The 23,369-nt window shown below is 36.6% G+C and overlaps 1 protein-coding gene across 1 annotated transcript in view; it reads left to right on the plus strand.

Moving 5' to 3' along the window:
* Positions 1-11,454: 11,454 nt before the first annotated feature.
* Positions 11,455-23,369, plus strand: part of CACNA1C (calcium voltage-gated channel subunit alpha1 C) — a gene marked incomplete at its 5' end in the record, with an annotated part of 495,815 nt that continues 483,900 nt past the window's right edge. The window contains one exon of the mRNA XM_082498635.1: positions 11,455-11,584. Within this exon, the coding sequence (XP_082354761.1) occupies positions 11,455-11,584 (130 nt within the window). The remainder of the gene's footprint in view (positions 11,585-23,369) is intronic.

The following is a 23,369-nucleotide window of genomic DNA, read 5'->3' on the forward strand; positions in this document are numbered from 1 at the left end:
AGGGAGAAGCACTTAAAGGGTTAACACAGATCTTCCCCTCTCTATCACCACAACCTTGTGTAACATCGATGTTCCCCTTTACATGATATGGTAGCAAATAGGTAGCGCTGTGTTTCTTCCCCCGTCCCCTTCCTACCATACTGCAGGCAAGAGTTTTCCCTTCATCTAAGAAACGACAATTCCTAACGTCTTCAAACAAAGTAAGAGCTAGATTTTACTTGAAAGGGGCATAAATGGATTAAGTACCTGCTTAGAAACAATTGCAACACTGACCCTGATCATGTAATATTTCCTTACATTAGCAGAATCCAAGAGCAATCACTTCTTCAATTCCACAGAACCAAAACCGTTGCATGCAAAGTATAAGTTGGCTTTGTTAATGTTTGAAAAGAAAACAAATGTGCAGCTGTTTGTAAGACACAAGTGTAATACTTATCTCCATTCCCCCTCAAATTTTTCAGCCATGTGTCGTCTTTTATATAGCTAAAAATGGTTCAACTGTTTATTACAGCATCCTGGTGAAAAGCCTAAAAAAACCACAAACCAACAGCCATCCTGTAGACATATAATAAATAACTTTGAAAAGATGTAGAGTCCTTTTTATGATTAACTTTTGAAAAGTGTGATGATGTTTTCTATTATTCACCTAAAAAAGGTAAATAGCATAATAGGCACCAGTGGTTCTACAAGCGTGCAACATAAGAGCTGATCTGAACTGCACAAATAATTTTTTGTAATAGATATTAATATTAAAATATTAATTTTAAATAGATATTAAAATTCTAACACATTCCAGAAAGCATCCAATAATAAACTGCAAACCTGTAGAAAAGCATGTGAACAATTTGCAAGGTTCCAGAATACCAACCTACTATGCAAAACTACACATCCTTCTGACAAAACATATCTGAAGACTTGTTATTGTCCATACTACAAGTAAGACTATTTTTTAATGCAACAACATAGCAAGCGGACTGAAAACCCCAGCCAAGCCAAATTTGTTTTAATCAAGATTCTTCTTTGTTATAAACGAATCTCCAATGCAGAAAAGCGTTGATGAAGCTTTGGCCACCTGCTCCATCCTCTCAGTATTTTTTTTTTTTTTTTATGTCTGCCACAGCTGGTGGCAACCTGCCTGGCATCTTGGCGATGAACAGCTTCACCTTATGGCCAATTGATCAAATATATCATAAGCTACTTATGAATATGCGATAAATTTGAAAGCTGACAGTCCCATGGAAATACTGCAGTGCTTCTGGCCATTGAAAGTCGAAAGACTGGAATCAACAGCGGAAGCGAGGTAGTTTACCTCAACTCAGCGACAGACACAAGTAAACTGATTACCACTATAAAGCACCGTTTCAGATTTTACAGAACTACAGCTAATATTTTGAAATACAATTCAAACAAACGCACTCCCATTTCAAATCACAGAATAAGGACACTAATTACTGCCTGTCCCCCCAGACCAAACCACCATCCCAACAATATATCACACCTTAACTGAAGTTTTAAGTGAGGATATTGCAGATCCAGAGACCTTTAGCCTAGGCGTTAGCTGAGATTCAAACGCCCCCCCTCCCCCCCACTTACTTGCTTACCTCAGTCAAATGGTACTTTCAACCCAGACTAGGAAGCACAGCTGAAAGCAAGCCAAGACCAAAACCCGCCATCCCCTGAGCTTACAGCTCACCCATTCAGTAGTGAAATCTTTCAGAAGCGGACAGTTGTCCTCATCTTCCTTCCACACTTCCCCCATCTGTCCATTACAGATGAACACTGCAGAAATACACTGAGAAATAATCACACAGCCGCTCCATTTGTTGCGGCACAGCATACTGCGAGCTCTTCCGTGCACGGGAGAATGATGTACCAGTGAGAAGGCAACGACTTGGTGGAAAACCGAGATACCAGGTATTCAAAGGATACTTGACATAGGTTTTCATATTTGGTGCTGATCACCTGGAGTACCCACGGCATAAATTCATACTACAGTAGTATATTCTGCTATAATCTACATTTAAGGAAACAAAAATGTAAATACTACTAGTAGAAATGTGTATTAACGGCCATCTTCTTCATTAATGATGAATACAAAGTGGCAAAAAATATTTTTTTTATGTGTATGACAACACATAAAACCCCAGGACTAGCAAAAGAAGCTAAGATGATTACAAACTGTAACTGTTAAGCTAGGAACCTGGCACGCTCTCCACTAATAAAAACTAAATACACATACAATACAAATTTCACTACAAGCTTTCTACCAGCATGAAAACACTGCATGTCTTATCAGGATTAAATCTAAACAGATTACTTTTATCCGCCCTCCATCTCTATCAGACAGTTTGACAAAAACGAAATCCTGATCTAAGTATCATCTGTAGAGTGGTAATTTCACTAAAATGTTCACATGTTAAAAATGAATCATTAAACAGCGGAGGCACAACTGAATCACTAAATAGCAGATGCACAAAGCAAATTTTTCTACTGCGGCACAAAAGAGGAAATATTAAGTCACTTTTAGGCCCAGGTTCAGCTATAAAGTTATCCAAGAAGAGATTATTGTAAAAAACAGAAAAAGAATAAACAAATCAGTCAAGTATCTTCTGCTAACCAAGTGAACCAGTTACATGAAAAGTAGCTAACAAAAGCCAAATAAGGAGAGATAGTTTTATACCGACAAGACGATACTCATCTATCCATCCACTTTCAACTGCTCTGAAGTCATTTACTAACAGAAATGAGATTTAGTAATTAATTGATCACATTAAAGAAAAAGGCACTAGTTATGATGATGTTAACAAGATTACACACAACTAGAAGAATATAATGCAGCTATCAAATCAACAAGACAATTAATATTGAATGGCAATAAGCTAAATAAATTACTTAGTTCATCTACTTGAAATTATTATTAAGAGATATCAGTCTTTAGAATTTCTAGAATTCAAAAAACGTAGGTTGCTCACAAATCAAAACTGAAAAATTTGAACAAAATCTGAGAAGCTCATTTAATATAGCTCAGTCATTTAATTTCAGGAAGTATATTATTCAATTTTTAAGTCACAACTTCAGAGCTAGTTCTACAGCTTCTGCCTTACAATTTTCATTTTTTGGCTATGTATTTCTCCTGTCCTCACAAACACTAGAGCACTCGATACTATTTATAAGCAGAAGCTGACAGCTGCTATATACCAGAATTGTGGATGACAAATTTTAACCTCTCAAAATCTGAGGCATTAATTTATTAAGATGATGAAGAATTTCTTATCAGCTTTCATAATTCATGCTAAGTATCCTTTTAAAAAGGAAGGCATTTGCTCTAGGATTATTTATTTTACTCTTCATTTGTCTAGCTTCAGCTTGGATTTTTGTCTTCTGGATAGACACTTCCATTCTCAAAGTTTTGGTTTCACTGTACTTGCAACACATCATTTTTTAAATACTGTATGCAGTCTGTGGGGCAATAGCTTAAGCTTGGTAAAAATAAATACAGAAATAACATAACTACTGACTAGAGACTCCCCTGTACCTAGAAACTATATAAATAAAATGATTCTTCAACTTTCACGTTCTATTCTTGCGATCATGCTTCTTAAGGACTTTATTTCCTAGGTATGGCCTAGACTCTCGCTCCTGAATATGTAAATCCATACTTGGCTATATTAAAATGTAATTTCTTTTCTTACAAGGTAGCCAGACTTATGTTGGTTACCTTTTCTCTTTGCTTTCTATCATTCATGTAATATTTGACTATTCAGCAAACTATCAATGCTTGCACTTCTTTTTCTAATACCTTTTAGAAAATTGCACCCTCCATTTTGCAGGACCTACTGAAAAAAGAACCAAAGTAGGTTATATGCACAATAATATTTTTTAATCTATGAGTTCTTAAAACATTAATTAAAGCATGCCATGTTAACTTTGTGCTCTTCTAGTCCAAAGCAACTGTGATCCCTTTGTCCACCACACTGTCTATACAATTACGATACAAGCATACGATATTTCTTCCACTTCACTCAGGCTCAAGTAGTGAAAGAGACTTGCTTGTTGAAGTTCTACATCATGGTCTGTGGGATAAAGCGATAGGACCGCAACAAAGGAAAGAAGATATAAAATCCAGCAGCTAAGGCAGCTGCGTGCTATCTTGGAAACCTGAATTCCATTTCTGACGCTGCCCCAGAGATATTATGCAATGATACTCAAGTTGTGAAATGTCATCTGAAGTGGCTCTCACTGATTGTGTGTATTTCATTTTCCATCATTTGATTTGAGGTCCTAGACCTGGGTGTAAGATTTGAGTGCATGACCTGCAAAAACACCAGCATCTTACAATCACAACTGAAGTCTGTAAGAAGTGTTTTTGAACATATGAATGATAAATATATTGGAAAAATTAGGCCCAAGTAATTTAAAGTCAGACACTCTACATTTAACTGATCTCTGTAATCGTAACTAGGATCCCAGTTTGTAAAATAGGAAGAATAATAGTTCTAATCTGAGCACGGTACAAAAGTTCAGCTTATTTACAAGTTATCAGTTATTATACTGATCAGCATCGCAGAAAAAAGCAATTAATAGTTCTGTCCCCGGTGCAGAACTTCAGTGGTATATAACAAAGCAAAACATCCACATATCAGTAATGAGGAAAAAAAAGAATACTAAGTAGCCACTCTTTACACAAATGCCATTCAGACTATTGCACAACTGAAGCAAAGTTCTTATTGCAGAAGACCATCACATAATTTAAAGTTCCATAAGCAAAAAAGAGGTTGCACAAGCAAGCTTAATGTTGGTATTTGCTAGCTAAAGAGCCTTAGAGTTCTTTTAGTTCTTTACAGCCTTAAAGTTCTTTCAAATACAAAATTTTGCTTAGCTATTTAGGTATTTAAAAACAAAACACTAGAAAAAAAATTAAATTTCATCCTATTATGCTATATTGATAGTGACGTCGCTCATCAACATGTCTGGAACTTTTAGTTCTCTTGCCTCTATTGTATTGTATTGTAAAGCAGCACAATACACAATATATATAAACCAAATGTATTTGTTTCTAAATAATGGAAATTAAGCTTAGATATATCCTGTTATTTCTGGAAGTTCTTAGAGGGGAACCAAAATTTTTATGATGCCCCAGGCACAAAAATGCCAAGAAACTGAAGCAAGGTAAGAGTTTTTCAAACAACAACCACTTGTATTTTGATATGAGCTTAGCTTAAATTCCTAAAAAACTGCTGAAAAAACCCCACCCTGTTAAATCACCAGACACTTGTTCTTTCATTTAAAGGTTGATAAAACTCCTGATCCACTTACTTAGGGAACACTTAATATAGACAGGGATACAGATGACTTGGTATTTCCATTATTTCAAACTTCTAAAACATTGTATTACAAACAAGCAGAAAAAAAACCTCACTTACTAAAGGGAAAAGAATCCTGCTCAGAAACATCTTAATGTAAACTGATGATCCCACATGGAGAGTGAAAAAGCTGTTTTTCAGCTTGACCAGCCAAGTTCAAGTGAGGAAGGAACTGTTTAAACAACTTTCTTTAAAAAAACCCACCCCAAAATTACAAGAAAATACACAACAACAAAAACCCCAATAAAATGCAAAAGCCCCTCAAAACCCTTCTCCCCAAAAGCAGATGGTTTGAGAGTGGGCAATGATTGGCAACACTACTGAAGTCAAGAGGAAGTTTCTCACCACCATCTGTTTAATTGTGCCTGGAACGATGCCCTGAAAATCGCCACAAGAAACAGTTTTTTGCTAATGGGATGGACCCTGAAATATCCCTGCCATCTTCTACCAGTCGTGAAAGTCAGGTGACCAATTTGCAGACTTCCAGACAGAGCCAGCAAATACTTCTAATATCATGAGGCAAAAAAAGGACAACTTGGAGATGGTGGATTGTTTATTAAATCATGTCTGTGGTTCTACTGGGACAGCTTGACTTCAGACAGATTTTTAGTCAAAATTTATCAGAAATTCTTCATGAAAGCGCCATCAACTCTGTGGCAACATAAACAAGATTGGCTCACTAGAAGACCTCTTAAATAGCCTCAAAGCTAAAGTTATGTTAGTATTGTAGGAAACAATACATTGATCCATTTATTTCCATAAAGCTCAGCAGATGTAAGAGTCCATCAACAGGTTCTTTACTTTTTGGAAAAGAGCCCAAAGGCAAACTGAATTAGCGAGATTTCCCTTAAAAATCACATTCTGTTGATGCTACAAGAGATTTTGAGTCACGACACAGGAATGGCATCTATGTTGTGATCCATCTAGCTTAGTGCATTTATTCTCCCCCCTCCCCCCCCGGCTGGTTTTCCAGTCACATCCCCTGCCATTGCATCTTCAGTTCCAAATGATTTTTAAATCATGATGACGCACGACACTGAAATTAAGGCAGGAAGTCTGTGGATGCCAGATTGTCTATTTCTTAAAGAACAAGTTTTTCTTAATGAATTGTTTATTGTTTTTATTTATAAGTTGTTCTTCTATAAAAAGTGGTTCTCATTACTATTTCACAATAGACTTCTGAAATGTCCACATCAGACTGGAGCTCCACTGCCTTTTGTAATGGAAATAATTAAAGTCTCACTCAAGGAGCATAAAAGCTAAGTGAGGCGGTATTAAGATAAAAAAAAAAAAAAGGTGGGTGAAAGTACTGTTCTATTAGTGATATGGAAAAATGACAGACACTGACTTTAGAAAGGTAAGTGTAGAAGTCTGCAGCAAGGCTAAAAATGAAATCCAAACATCCTCAGTCAACAAAAGTACCCTTCCTGTGAAAAAAATTCCATCAGAGAATGGTTCAGTGGAAAAGAAACATAATTCCTCAACATAGAATCGTTATGGCTGGAAAAGACCTTTAAGATCATCAAGTCCAACCGTTATCTAACCCTACCAGGCCCACTTCTAAACCATGTCCCTGGGCACCATATCTAGAAGACTTTTAAATACACCCAAGAATGACGATTCAACCACTTCCCTGGGCAGCCTGTTCCAGTCTTTGATAACCCTTTCAGTGTAGAAGTTTTTCCTAATGTCTAAACTAAACCTCCCCTGGTGCAACTTGAAGCCATTTCCTCTTGTCCTATTGGTTGTAACTTGTGAGAAGAGACCAACGCCCACATCTCTACAACCTCCTTGCAGGTAGTTGTAGAGAGCGATAAGGTCTCCCCTTAGCCTCCTTTTCTCCAGACTAAACAACCCCAAGTCCCTCAGCCGCTCCTCATAAGACTTATTCTCAAGACCCTTCACCAGCTTCGTTGCCCATCTGAAACTACTACCTGTATTAACTTCCCAGTGCTCTATACTCTCTGCTAACTTTCTACAGCAAACCATAAAACATGTCTTTGACACACTGAAATAAAGCCAGGCCCCGATCTACAGGAATCACCTGAACATAACACAAAAATACCATTACACAAATCTAGGCTAAACATATATCTGTAACTTCTACTAGCAGAAAAAGCCGAGACAAACATAACACTATCTGTTGTTCGTCTCAGTGGCCAGTCTGGCCCAAACCACAACATAAGTGGAAGAGGTTGAACTAGAAACCACACTCTTTTCTTGATTCCGTGCACATCACATCCTGCCTAGTAGCTAACAGCAATGAGAACTCTACTCAGTCAAGGAGAAGGGAACAAGACTGCCTTTCCAACCTGGAGACAAAAAAAAAAGTTTGCTTTTACTTTAAAGAATAGGAAGAAGAGCTGCCTTCATCTTCTCAATTTCCAGCCTTTTTATTTCCATCCTGCCTTCCAAGTAGGTTAAGAAAAAGCAGCTCCTTCCATTATGTTTCTTGTGGAGTATCTAGGCTTTTAGTCCTGCAGGGGATAGAGCCTGCTCTACTGTATGTGACAAACATGGTTGGTAGAGGACTCATCAGGATTCAAACATCACGGTTTTCATTTATAATTTAGTCAAATCTAAGAATATGTTCCCAATGATTTTTGAAGTACATCTCTGAGGTACCTGCCAAAGGTCAAAACACACCTCTAATTCCAGAGCTAGTCAAGTTCAAGGTCAAGTTCTTTTCCAAACTCTGCCGATGCCCTTTTTTCAGTAAAATAGAAAAGGAGAGAAAGAAGGAAGAATATTTAACCTCATATAGGTGTTCAACAGCATGTTATTTTATGTTTTCTTCCTGAAACCTGAATTTTTACTATAATCAGTCTGATGAGTTGTCACCCCAAATGTTTTAACTCCCACAAAATTATGAACAACTTCGAAAAGGGCTTCATGAGGAAAATAAGCAACCTTAACAATAGATAATGTTTCTACGTCTGACTGTTGCATACCTTCAGATCCTAAGTAATGGAAATGCATTTGCAGATCTTGCCTAAATTCTTAACCTCCAACAACAAAAGTTTAAGTTGCTTGTATATATATATATAAACACACACTTGTTCCATAACAAGTAACACCTAAGAAATACTGTAAGATTAACAACATTAAAAAAACTACTCTGTATTTTTCCATTTGCACACTCTGTAGATGCCATCATTTTGGAGGCATGCAATTTCTTTATTTGTCCAACACCATCTCTATTTCTGAAATGGTTAGAAAAAGAATTAAAGAATCCATATAGAAATAGGCAAAGTCAACTACTGTTTCTGAAATGTCAAACGTTTAGTTCATATTTACAGCATATTTTATGTATTTGCATTTATTGATTTGCCACAGCCTGTTAACATGTTATATTCAGCACATTAAAAAGTTCTCCTCTACTACTCTGTAGCCATTCCTTCTCTTATAGTCAGCTGTTACATTGCCTTCAGTAACACCTGCTTATCTGTAGAGTTGCTGTTGGAAATTTTTAGGTTCGTACGATTTTTAGTGATACAATACAATTTCACGGGCACAGAAAGGACTTTCACTGTTCTCACATAATGACAGGCAAACAGTACTAGGTTTACTCCAGTTGTGGGTAGGTTCACGCTGTGCTCGCAAGCTAAATTTCAGTAGACGGCTGCACTTTGGACCCTTCATCATTCACATACAGCGACTGCCTTTTTAAATGCTTGAAAACTAAAGGATCATTAATCTTAAAGTATTAATAAAAATGATCAAAATATATTTTATGACTGACTTTTTTCTTGTGAAAGTTGCAATTTTGTAGTTTCTTTCAGGAAGATACAAATACAACCTCTTTGATCTACCTTACTGCTTTTTTCTTTTGATTGCTGTAATTCTTTTTTAGTATATTTGTATATCTTTAAAAAATTTATTTTAAGTGTTGAGGTTCGTGTTCAGATTACCATGAACATTAGCAGTTTACTGACTTTTCTATTTTCCTGCACACAAGACATTCTGTGTGGGTATATGTACAGAGGGAGAAACAGCATGTACTCCTGAGATCAAATTTGTCACCAAGAAAATGCAATTTAAGCAGTAAGCATTTCCTTATTTTAAACCTGTAATCCAACAGAAAAAAAAACAACATTTATCAAATCCATTTTATATTAGCAGCTAGACATTTCACAATAGTAACACTGGGAGATACCCTGCAATTTCTAATCCCTGAACATAGAATAGAGATATATTTCAATTCATATAAAAATTTGGAATTTTGCATCGGGTGATTTTCATTACAATTGTATTATTTTCACACAGAAAGTAAAAGCACGTATTTCAATTTGCTTCAGAATTCAGCAGTATTTTACTAGCTTATGCATAAACCTTTAGGAATAAAACACATCAGTAACCATCTTCGGCTTTCTCAGTCTCTCCCCTCCTTCTGCTTTTAACTTTCTCAGTGCAAATTTGCACCTCTACTTTGTTTTATATTTGAAAGAGAGAGGTACAAAACCAGAATAAAACAGCAGAGAGATGACAACCAAAAAAAAAAAAAACAAAAACCAACCCAGAATCAAAGCACTGCAGGAGGGCATATGATACCTTACATAAAAATCCAGTGTTACTTCTCTCCTTTTCTAATTATTATGAAGTTTCATGAACATCTTCATTGAATGATGCTACACATTCCTGTGCAGAGGATTTAACACTTTATGTTGTTAAGCAAATAATACTGAAATTTTCCAGAAAGGCAGTTTGTTTGACAGAGACAAAAGAATTGGTGGAGCTCATCAAACTGAAAGTCCATACCCTGTCTAAGACAATGACCAGCACCAGATGATTCACAGGAAGAATCTTCCTAGTCCCTTTATTGTTGACTTCTGACCTGAAGCATGTGTCTTGCATCACTTACATTCTTTTTTTTCCCCTGGCTACAGGATCTCTGGTTGTTTTTTTTTTCATATAAGTATCTCTGTTATGCAAAAGGATTACTGAAACAGGCTCCAAAAGACCTAGGAGCATGTTTGTCCAAAATAATGAAGCTAGCAGGTAAAACCCATGTTTGTTTGTTTGCCTTTTTAAAGATTGATTTTTAAGCAACACATTGATACGAACACTTTATATTTTATTAAATTTTATTAAAGCAAGCTCTGTATTGCAAATCCAACAACTGGGCTGCAACTGCAACCATTAAAGCACAGCAGATAGCAAATATTAAGCCAAATACTCTAACTAGTTTGTATGTCAGTTAAGACAAAAAAGCAATACTGCATTTGCAGCCTTAGTGGAATTCCGCTGGAACAGTTGCACTGTGTTTCTGTATAGAACGCATTCCTTGTCCTTTAAAGGGTATGCTATCTTATACTTGAGAAGGGTTTCTTTCTTTTTTCCTCACGTAATTGAAAAGTATTGTTTACTGCCGATTTAAGGCTTGTTTTGACGAAGAGTGAGCTGATGAGGCACTCAAGAGCTTGTATTACAACAATACTAGACAGAAGTGAGCAGCCTGCATATGCGCTGCGGGATACACTTGCTTGCATATTTATCTTCCATGTTTTGAGAGCAGGTTAGAAATATTTTTATATATATACACACACATATAAAAGAGTGCGAGTGAGCAAGCACACATTCCAAGAGAACTTTTCTGGCTATGTCAGGAGAGAAGTCCACCCCCTAGCAGACAAACCTATTTTTTTCAAACACAGGAGGATATTATCAGAGAAGACCGTGCTGATATACAGAAACCAGAGATCGTCATGGCTCAGTGAGGTGATGAGCTGACGGGTGGATGGCGCCCATTATCTTCACTTCTCAATCCAAGTTTTCCTGAAAAACCACAGGGGGAGGAGAAGGCTCCAACTGTGCATAAGGCACAGAGGACAAGAAAAGGATTAGGAGTGAAGAGCAAGGAAAGGAAGGATAATGCAAGAGATATCGCAGAGGTTTCAAAGAGCTGGAAAATAGTTTCTAGATTAATAGACCAAGTTGTCAGTACTTTAAAGCAACATTCAGGTTTTAGCTTCTGCACAAAGCTATTACATAACTCTAAAGTAAGAAACAATTGATCGAAAGGAATTTACCTTTACTATATATAGAAAATATACTCAGGTTCAGCTGTTTCAACAGTCCTTGGAATTTTAAAATGTTTCAAGCCTTTGTTCGGCAAGCGTATCACCCGCTACCCAACCACCAGCCAGGGGAAGCTGAAATGAAGTATAAGGGGAAGCTGGTGCATGAAACTCAGCTTAACTGCTTCTACATCAAACCTGGAGGTAAGACAACATTTCCCAATTGTGTGCACGCAAACTGTACTGGTATCTACCTGCTGGGGTCTACTTAAATAGAACAGTCTGTATAATATATGAAACTACCCTAATAACTTATACTAATAGTTGGGGATAATGTACTGTGAATTCCTATATATGTGATCACACTACCACAGGATTTAGATAAATCTGGTAATTCTCAAACCTGTGGAGTTAAGTAGATGGACGGCTTCTCTTGGTCTTTTCAGCATCTAATGAACATTACTTTCCCACTTCTACTTTGACACAAGAGAAAAAAAAAAGTCACAGGCAAGGCACGTAACTATGAGGAACAAGAAAGAAAAAGGGTTTTTTTTTGTAGACAAAGAGGCTAGGAAGTTTAAAACATACAAAAGCTTGAAATATTAAACGCATAGGTGTGCTTGTGAAGGGACTAATCTGAAAAGGGGGTTACACGAGAAATTTCTAAAAAGCAACCAGTTCTGTAATATTTTCATCTGCAGATGAAATATGTAAGCATTCATGTACGTATTTATACTGACCTGGAAACATCTACTTTTTATGCTATACAAGGAGGTGCGTAAGAAGCAAAGGGTATACAGGTAGTCACATGAAAATAACCTCTTTAAAAAAAGTTATCTGTTCCAACTTGAACTCTTGAGCTTTACTGCATCATATGCCTATCTTATCTTGAAAAGATGTCCGGAATTCCCAGTGCTGGCAGTACACTCTCAGCAGTAAATGTCCAGACAAGCTAATATGTTGCTTATATGCTGACATCCATAAATGGGAAACACAGACTGCGTCTAGCTGATATACGCGGTATTATACTCCTTCCGTTCTATTCAGAACCTCATCCACAACTGCAGGATGCTTGGTACACGCTTTTGATTCTATTCCATATACTTTTCCTAACAACTTGCTCGCCCAGGCAGGGATACAGTTCCACAACACACAAAATAACTACCAGCCATCAAAAAACCTGCATAGCTGTGTTATCTTAGCTCCTTAGTCTGTTTCTTCTCACATGACATTTAGCTTCTCTGACTTCAGATTGGAGTCCATCGTTCCACACAACTGAAAACCCATGTTAGGAATACTGCACTTTTTTCCTTCCTTTTTTTCCCCCCACAACCTTCATCACACAACAGAAACGCATCATTAGAGCAAAAAGATGGCTGCGGTCATAGTTACAGTTGCAAAAAGTCACTTTCTAAGTGCAAAGCTTTCTAAATTATTTGCTTTGCTCAGTCAAAGACTTCCACAACTGGTACCAAATCCTTAGGGTAGGAAGGGTGAGGAAGAAACAACAAAAATATCCTTTTAGGAAAGTCTGAATAGAAATATCTGTGCTGAATTGGGTGGGGTGGCAAGGGACAGGATTTTTCTCATCAAAACTTACATCATAATCTTGAGGCCTTCACAACTGGCATATACAATTTCAACTGAAAAACATATATTGTATTGAGTTAAAAGGAAAACATGAATAACTGGAAAAAATAACTTTAGAAATAATTTTGCTTTAAAAACAAGAAACAAAAAGGCGATATTACAGTTCTTCCTCTGTTTTTACTTATTTGAACCCTGAAAACCTAAATCACAGAACTACATTTACTCTCCACAATAAGCACAAAAAAACCCAAACACCATAAAGCAGACTCAACCAATATATGCTAACCCTAGTCACATGAGTAATTTAGATTGTCTGGGGTCTCTGAAGGTCACTTAATCCAGCCTTCTGCCCAAAATAGGGCTAGCTTCAGTAAGAAGCTTCAGTTTCAGTTAGGAAAAGAAGAAATTGTGGTCAACTACAAGTTACCACAGAGAAGTATGTTCTATTGCACTTTTCCAGTCAATTTATTTTTTCTTACAGTAACTTCCATATATGCATGTATTTCTTCACTCTACAAAAAATTATCCTGTCTGTTTTACTACATTAAAAATCCACTCCTACTTCCATAGATTCAAGCAGAGTTTAGTTACAGATTTCAAAAACAGGCATATCGGGTTGTATACTCTAGAACAGGCAAGCGGACTAACCACCTGCATTGAGCCAGCACTGCAGCATGTCCATCCACACCCAACTGCAAAACAGTGTTTAGTTATGCCGTCAAGTTACAACCCTATTTTAATGTCTCAACAAGCTAGTATTAAAGACTTTTAGACATCCTTGAAAATTAAAATGAGAGACAGAAAGCACAAAATCTAATATATAAATGTATATATTTTATAGTTTTATGTATAAAAATGTAAATCAATAGCTATAAGTTTTCCAAGAGGCAGTTTATTATTTTTCTTGACATTCTGATGCAATTTTTACCATCTTCAAAGCACATTAAAATCATTAGTAGATTGAAGTATAGAACACAAAGGGAGGAACCAGACGGCAAACAGCATAGGAAATTAGTAATGCTTTTATATATGCTTTTATAAACTGGTCTAAAACCAGATAATTTCTGAGTAGGTACAAGGAAGTCACTAAACTGAGTGCTAGACAGCATTGTTCTCACATAAAAAAAATTATCATCACTATGCATCTGATAAGCAAGTTTCTTCCTGTTCCTATTTATTTGCTTCTCTCAAGAAAATTTGCATGACAAACTATAAAATAGTTAAGTTGGACAGAAACCATAAAGCAGGTTTTGAAAAAAAAAAAAAAAAAGAAAAAAAATGCACACAACATGACAAAGCTCATTCTGACTCAAAGTCAACCTTAATTTTCTGGGTTTAGAATCAACTCTTACTACAACATATATGTATTTTCAGTATGTATATTTTCCTTTTAAATTAAAAAAAGGCAAATAATATCTATGTCTAACAGTGTTAGCATTCCAACGCTCTCGGCAAAACCGAGGTTTCACTTCAAGGTCAATAACATCCAGGGAAGACAATAGTGACCTCTGCTGCTGTTTCTGTCTTGCTGGATGCATAACGAATTTTTATAATGCTGATCAAAGGTGGAATGGGAAGAAGGAGGAGCAAATCGTTTATTTCTCTGAGACAAAAATGTAGACAGATCCTCAGGTAAACCACATACATTTGTATTCTGAACAAACAGCAGCGGTCAGTGCAGGCAGGCTTTAAAAAAAAAGCAGCTTTAGCCAAATCTGTTTAGCAAACAATAGACTGAGAAGAACACACCTCTAATGAGGGCAAGGCCATTCTGCCAAAATTACTTTGAAATTCTATAGTTTGAGCTTTCACTTTTCAAACACTTTTGTTCCAAATTGACAAACATTTTTCAAAGAGTTTTAAACTACAGAAATGTATTATTCAATAAAACATGCAGGTTCTAGCAGGCCAGAATAATAATTTTGCAATCAAACTTAACTTAAAAAAAAATGGTTTTAAGTCATTCAGCTGTGACGAAAACATTAAGTTTTGCTTAATGATGCAGCAACAGAAACCCATGTAATATTTCTCAATCGGCAGACCACTTAATTTAGAGAAAAATAATAAAAGCTGAATGAAGTTAAAAACACTTAACAGCATTTGTTTCAAAATTTAAGAAGACCAATGAGCATTGAGGGAATAATCAATTGAATACACATTTCAACTTACTGTGTTCATCCTGTGGTGTTTTTTGTTATTGGACCAGATACTGTAGGTTGGCAGGTAGGCGGCTGATAAATAAGGCTCTCCATTTTAAACTGACATTTTTACCAAAACCAAACACCAAAGAGAAACTCTATTATATCATAAAAACAAAGCCTGGAATATCTGTTTTGCCTGTCTCAATGGAAACAATTGAGCAAGTAGTTGTTTATTGGCCAATATGCAGAAAGCTGAATCTAAATATATACACAAGTAAATTTAACCACAGAATGCTGGTTTCATTTGCAAATAAAAACACATTTCTGAACAAAGAAGTGATTTAAAATATTGAATTACAGAATATATAATGTAGTACAGACTAAGAGCATGTTTCAGGGTAAAAAAGACACTATAGTATCCAAAAGAAGATTGTTTTTCATGACATATTCATTTTTACGTATCACTCAAATTCTATTACTGTTGTCTCCTGCTTTCCCTTCAGAAGTAAACTTCTAATAGTCTTCAAACTAAGATGTTCTTTACAAGAGAAATGCTACTTGCAGGGTCAATGGGTCTTCAGAAATGCCTACAGAAGTGGGACACTTGTTACCCATTCAGTATTTTTTACCAGGAAGTATTTACTTAGAAGGATGAACTGAAATGAGCCACAATCAGTCTCCACGATAAGTTTTCTTTTTAACAGGGCTCTAGGACCTTGTAACATAGAATTTAAGCATGAAAAATAATAGTTTGAGAAAAATATACACCATTATCTTTTCCTAAACTTTTTACAATCACTCACCCCCAAGCATTTGGAAAATTTTTCATGCATAAATAATTATGATCTACAGAGAACCCATCCCCAAAGAAAAAACAAAACTTAGGCTACTTCTTTGGACAGCTGGCAAACTTCTCTCCCTCCCACCCCATCTCATCTACATGATGTCTTTGCACTGTGGGAATCTGGGAAAATAATACCAAATTTTCAGGGTTCTGACAGACATATGGTGGCAGGTTAAACTGGACAACTGAAACTAGTATGAGGTTGTGTATGTATCACATGTATCTAGCCAGTTTTACCAAAACCACACATGTCTGGCCTGCTTTTTTACCACTTCCTGAACCTCTATAAAAGCTCAAATTCTATAGAATATGCCATATCTGACTAGGAAGCTTCATTCAGTTTTAAACCTAGAAGACATGATCAAAGGCCTTGCTACAATTACGGCACAGAAATGAAAAGTAACCTCTATGCCCAAATAGGTATAGAATCTAGTCAGATATAGAATATTGGTTGATCTGTCACACAGTTTCTTTCTCCACTTGCTATACCACAAAAGCACCCAATTAACCTGTATCAGATCATTGTCATAATTAGCATAATAACTATTATAAGGTAGGATCTTACATCTTTTTCTAGCAGCTGAAACGCTCAAGGGGAAGCTAGCTCTAAGATATGCAACTTACTATTCACCAAGTTCTGTCCCCTGTAAGCATGAAAAACAGTATTCAGTGATGAAATCATAAGTCAGTAGACTCAAGAAATAATTCACTGACCCACCATACGCCCATATACACCTGGTACAATATATAGTTGGGAATAGTTGTGATTAAATTATTATATAGCTCATCAGTGTTAAAAGGAGAAAATGAAGTTATTTTAACCAATAATTTACAGTTATGCATTTCTTCTGAACTATCTCATATTAATCAGCATCAAGTCTTAAGCAACATCGGTTTTCACAAAAAATATCACCAAAGATGAAGGAAAAAAGCAGTCATTATGTAGTTAAGGTTACTCAAATATAGAACCCAGGAAAATTTTTTAAACCATTAAAATCAACAGATGATCTAAACAAACCCAGAAATACTGTCCTACTTGCTCTCAGAGAGAAAACATCTAAAATTGCAGTCAACTACGTAAGTTTAAAGGTCACACTGAAAGTACCTATTTGATCCATAAACATTCTGTTTCTTGGTGGACAAGGATTTCTGCTGGCATTAAAAACTGTCATTTGAGCTTCTCTCCTGGCTTTGAAATGAATAACCCTAGCTCTAGCCTAACAGATTTCCCAAACTAAACTTTCCTGTGAAATAGTGGATCAGTGCAAACATTAACTGGCATGGATCCCAAATCCAGCCTGAAAAGTCCTGGAATTAGACTGTAGGTGTCTGCAACAGTGTTTAGACAGTATTTCAACTTTAGATGACCAATATCATATGGAACAATAGAAGAAATAAAATAAACAATAAAGTAAAAAGTAAGATCAAAATATTCCTTTTCTTACTTTAGTATTCATAAAATTTATATTTATTTTGTATAATTTTGGAAAGCTTTTTCCCTTGTAATCGTATATTGGATACAAAGCAATCTTTACAAAACGATAGCTATAACATGACAAAATGTTGGCAGACTTGTCCAGTACACAAGTACCACCTTTTGCTGCCAAGAGCGTTTACTTTAGACTGTGCGATACAACCAGCCATAGATATTCAGCTGTACTAAAATGAAGTTGATTTCAACAAACATTTCTAATATTGGAAGGAAAAAAAAACAACTACTGGGCAGGACTTCTTTATTCCTCCAAATGCTTGCTTTTGTATTTTTCTGAAATTAACATTGTCACAAACCCCAAATGTAAGTCCTGTTATACAGGAAAGCAACTATGCCAATTAGAAAAACAGAGGAAACTCTGCTAGTTTTGTTGTATCTAATATGATATGTATGAAAAATAGAGTAAGAAGTAACCAAGTCAAACAAAAGGTTAGAAAAAGATAAGTTGTTTCCAGATACTGTTGAGTATTACTGCCAAACTGTCCACAGTTTTGCCAAGTACACAGCTATTACTGAGTACTCCCTGTTAGTATCTGAAAGCAGGAGATAAAAATAATATTATAAGATCAGGACCTAAAAATCCCAGTTTTGGATGAAAGCTCTGCTTAATAAAGAATAAGCCTGAAGCCTTAGTTTTGCAAAAATTATAAAGATAAGCTGTATAATAAAGCAAAACACAAGGAAAATATTCACATAGAAATTTCAAGATCAATATTCAGAAACGAGTTTAGATGACACCCTAGCGAAAACAGATACTTAATGTTAAGGAGGTTCCTTTATGTAGTAAAGGTTTTGAAATACACAGTAAGGAAGAAAGGCCTACAGGTATCTGCATCTCAGTGGAGAAATCACCATGTGAACAATCTGTAGGGACCTAAAGAAAACCCGGAAAAGTCAAATGAGTTGGTAAATAACTTTTCTTCTAAAGTTTTTCCTTTGAAGTACCAAGACATTCAGTTTTCTTGAAGAACTAATGATTAAGCCTTGGTAAGAGTATTTTAGGAAGATAAATAGCTAGGAGTAACATATCCCTATACCTGGAACACATCTAATACTAATTGAAATCCTAAACTAGTGTATTTTTTTAGCAAACATGAATCTTCTCTCAGACAACAAAATTCTCAAATTAATCAACAGATACAGATTTACCCATGGTTAGATCAAACAGCTAACTGTGGTAAAAGTCAGACCCACAGACCCAGGCTGAAGATGACTTTATAAAACCGGGAAAACACCAGCTGGGGATCTTGTTATTTCTTTTTTCATGGTTGCACCCAAGGGAATGATACAGTAAAGAGTTCCATGAGGTCAAGAAGCTATCAAAGTTTGTGGCTGAGAGATCCTAAGCTGAAAGAAACGTGTTGTTACTTTCACATTGCCACTGGCAAACTGCAGTGCAGGTGTTGTGGGTTCACCCCAGCCGGCAGCTCAGCCCCACTGAGCTGCTCGCTCCCTCCCCTAGGTGGGATGGGGAGAGGATCAGAACGGCAAACGTAAGAAAACTTGTGGGTTGAGAATAAAGACAGTTTAATACGTAAAGCAAAGCTGTGCACACAAGCAACGCAAAATAAGGAATTCATTCACTACTTTCCATTAGCAGGCAGATATTTAGCCATTTCCAGGAAAGCAGGGCTTCAGCATGTGTAATGGTTACTTGGGAAGACAAATGCCCTAACTCCAAACATCACCTCTTCCTCCCCCAGTTTTTATTGCCAAGCACAATGTCATAATAGCCTGGGGTATCGCTTTAATCAGTTGGGATCAGCTGTCCCAGCTGTGTCCCCTCCCAAATTCTTGTGCACCCCCAGCCTACTCACTGGCAAGGCAGCGTGAGAAACAGAGAAGGCCTTGATGCTGGGCAAACACAGTTCAGCAGTAACTACCCTAGAAGAACCATAGCGTAGACAGGAAAAACCTAGAAAAGAAGCTTTCTCATTTCACTATTGCATAATTAACCAAAAAGCCCCCGGCAAGTTACTTGAACATAGGCCCGCTGCTCAGAAGCATATGTTAGTACTTATATTTGAAACCCTGCAAATCTAAAATTCTGACATCTCTTAGTAAAAAAATGGCTTACAGCCCCCCCAAAGCCTCCAATTTTTCTCCTAATAAAAACCCAAACAATTCACAGTTTACGTGTAGTACTCAGACTAAAGACTATCTTACTTCATGTCAGCATAGACTTATGAAAACTCCTAATTACTCTTTATACCAATTGATTCAACAAAAAGAACAATTATTAGATCAGATTTCAAAATGTAGCTGTTAGCATATACACACATAAACTCCTACTGGAATTTCAAAATGAGATAAAAAAGATTACATGGATAAGACTCCTCAAATTCAGATGGGATAAGTCTTGTGGTTTTTAAAATGTTAATGTCTAGTCTAGTCCAGGTTAGCTTGGAGATGTCTGCATTTCTTTTCAGTTTCTTTGGGAATTTCAATTCTCTGTCAGCCTATCAAACACTCTCAAAAACAGAAGTTTAATTTAGGTTATTTAACATGTTATTTCTCTATTGTTTCTACCAAACAGTGTGTGTGAACAACAGGACTCCCTCTTGATATGCTTTCCAACTCCAAGTTAAATTTATGAAGTAAAAACATCTAGCAGATTATCAAACTGGGCTGCTTTGTATGCCCCAAATTTCCTCTGCTTTTACTTCATCCAGAGGGAATGCTTCTGCATCACAGTTTACATAAAACATTTTTGCAATCTGCTTTCATGCATCAAGCACAAAACATAGATCATACTACAGCTCTGCTTCCAAGTACAGATATAAACTGTATAACTGCTCATGCTCATATAATTGCACATTATAACAATCTGTATGTATATCTGCATGTAAAAGTACAGCTTTTTCATGTCTTCCACTTATTTCTGAGTTTGCCTGATGCTTACTAATTCTTGTATAAAAATAACCATGTAAGATAAACACAGAGCCCAAAGTAATAACTTTGTCTTTCATTCAGGGTTTAAATTAGGCTCAACACTATGTTGTCAAGAGTTACCCATAATAGTTTAGAAGTCATCTACCTTCCGACTTGCTTTAAGGACAGTATTTCGGAGCTGCAGCAGAAGACAGGGTTTGAATTGGCTGCATTTCTATGCAGGAACCCAAGAATACAAATATTGCTCCAACCCTCAGTAGCTGTAATTTATGGCAAGACTTCTCAACACTAACTGGGGCGTATTGAGAAGACACGCGTATCTCTGTGAGTCTTTACGCCCATCACATGCACATGAACATAAAAATCTACTATTTGTCAGTTAAATGAAGATATTACTGTTAAGCACATTCTAATACTTTCTTTAGAAGAGTAGCATTTTAGGAAGCACTGAGCGACTCTTCTCTTTCAGCACACCAAAAGGCAAAATGTATTCCTTTAATTGTAACTGTTAACCAGCTAGTTTCAGCCCTTGACAGCTGCAGTGTAATCATTTATATGGCTTTAACCAAGAACAGACTCTGAAGAGGAACTGACTTCTTCAGTATTTAACTAAACATATCACATACTTACATCTGGCATTTCTGTACAGTAGAAACGGGTCCTGCAGCTGGAAATCGAGGTCTTTAGTAATAGGTTCTGTTCGATTTTCCATGCTCAGTCTGTTCATAATTGTGAAGCCGTGCCTTGGAGAAGCTGACCTGAAAATTATCAATTAAAAATCACATCAAGTCAAGGAAAAAAAGAAATTACTGGAATTTCTTTGCTGTATAGTTCTCCAAAATCTTTTTTTTTATTTCTAAGAGATACTACAAAAATCTAATTTTGTTGCCAGGGAAATAACAATTGACTTTTGCAGTGTTTCATGTGATCCTTTTAATTATGTCAAAACCCTACGTTATGTATAAGAAATAACAGAAGCACCATTGGTCTCACAACAGCTACAGAGAGTATGCCACTTCTGTGATACTGCTATTTGAGATCCAATGATTTAGTCACAGCATAATCATATCTGCATGTTCGGTTTTCACTTCAAGTTATAAGGCCTACAACTTCTGAACAGGCAAGAGGTTACCACTTTGTCTCAGACCATCAGCATCATGTTATCCAACCATCTACCCTACAGTTTCTTCCCAGAGTAGAAAACAGCGATTAGAACAATTCAGTCACGGGTCAGAGCGAGTATATTTTTTAATACTCAGGTTAACAATTGCAGACAGCAACAGTGATCCCAGATAGGATCTTCCATACCATCTAAACATAAGAACAAGAGTGAAGGTGGTGAGACACTGGAACAGGTTGCCCAGAAAGCTGTGGATGCCCCATCACTGGAAGTGTTCAAGGTCAGGCTGGACAGGGCTTTGAGCAACCTGATCTCTTGAAAGATGTACCTGCCCGTGGCAGGGAGCTGGACTAGATGATCATTAGAGGTCCCTTCCAACCTAAGCTGTTCTATGACTCTAAATCATTATGCCCATTCATGGGAGTTACACTTCAAGTCCGTTAGATAATGCGAGCAGTTAAACATATCACGATCCTGACAGGAGATACTACTTTCAAACCAAGTATGAAAATAAACGAAAAGATGATGGCTAAACATTTGGGGAAAGTGCCATCTCTGATAATTGGTGGTGGTGGATTTCTCTATGAAATCCAAAGCACACGAACCTGCATTACAGGATCGGTGTCAACAGAAAGTTAAACAAAAGTGGAACCCTTAACAAGAATCCTTGTTTCCAACAGTCAGTACTTCACTTAGAAAAACACAAAGAAGGAAACAAAATAACTGTCCACTTCCACTGGTGTTAACACAGTTGGAAGTCTGATTTTTTTTTGACCATTCCTCAGAATTTGCAAAGTTGAGATACATGTTAAATAAGTCAGCTCAAGCAAAATGCTCACATTACTTTATATTGTCATAACAGTAATGAAAAGTAATGAAGGCAACACCAGTGGTCTCCAACCTACTATCTGTTAGCAATGCTTTTTCCACAAGACTTTCATGACTTTGTTCAAAGACACAGGAAATTAAAGTTAAAACCGACAGAGAGGGCAACGTATGATGTTACTCACAGCTCATAACCTGTTTCATACTGTTGCCTATAGGGCAGCCAGCAGCCAGGGTAGCAATCTCTGCTGTAAAAGGAAACTTTCTCAGCCAAGAAAAAGAACAGTGAAAGATCACAGATGCTAGAAGTGCCAGGTTACGCGTTGTCAGTTTGAGAGTTTTAAAACCAACATACCAGAGAAATACTACTTCTGTTTGCAGTACACAACTAGCCACCTCCACCTACTGCTAGCACAACTCAGGGCCAGTTCCTCTTGTGGTGGTAATTAAAACAGCATCTTATCTCCATTTACCTGAAAGCAGCTTAGAAAAATTACTGATGATGATTTCCACTATTGGTACAAAAGAGCTCAAAAGATTAAAACCAGCATTCTCACTTCACACAAAGCTCACAGTCTCTTGGGCCTCCCTGTCACTTCACACATATATCTCTCGCCTTCTCAAAACATTCTTTTGCTTTCTCAGTTCTCCTACCAGATCCTCATCGACATAAATGTTGAAGGAGAAAGTTTCTGCTTTGGTGTCCCATTCCAACAGCTACTGCAAGATCTGTATTATTTTCTGATTTTAACAATAGTCACAGGGAAATGCCGAGGCATTAACTTGGAAACCCAAACATAGGGCAGGCTTCACCACAGACCTAAGGTATATGCTAGAATAAATGATGTAACCAATGCTCTAAAAAGCCACAACTAGAACTGCTGCAAAAGAAAGAATTAAAAACATGCAAAAGGTTGGATGAAATATGCATGAAAAATGAACAAGCAGACAAGTAGTATGGAAGTTCCCTAAGTAGGGAACAAAATACTTTGTAAGTTCTACCATCCCCTTACTTTAAGAAATACCATTATATATTTCACTATTCTTTATTTGTTCAGACACCTTTTAAACTGCAAATGCTACAC

Source organism: Vanellus vanellus (assembly GCF_965231255.1).
Source record: "Vanellus vanellus genome assembly, chromosome: 1".
In the NCBI taxonomy this organism is placed as follows: domain Eukaryota; kingdom Metazoa; phylum Chordata; class Aves; order Charadriiformes; family Charadriidae; genus Vanellus; species Vanellus vanellus.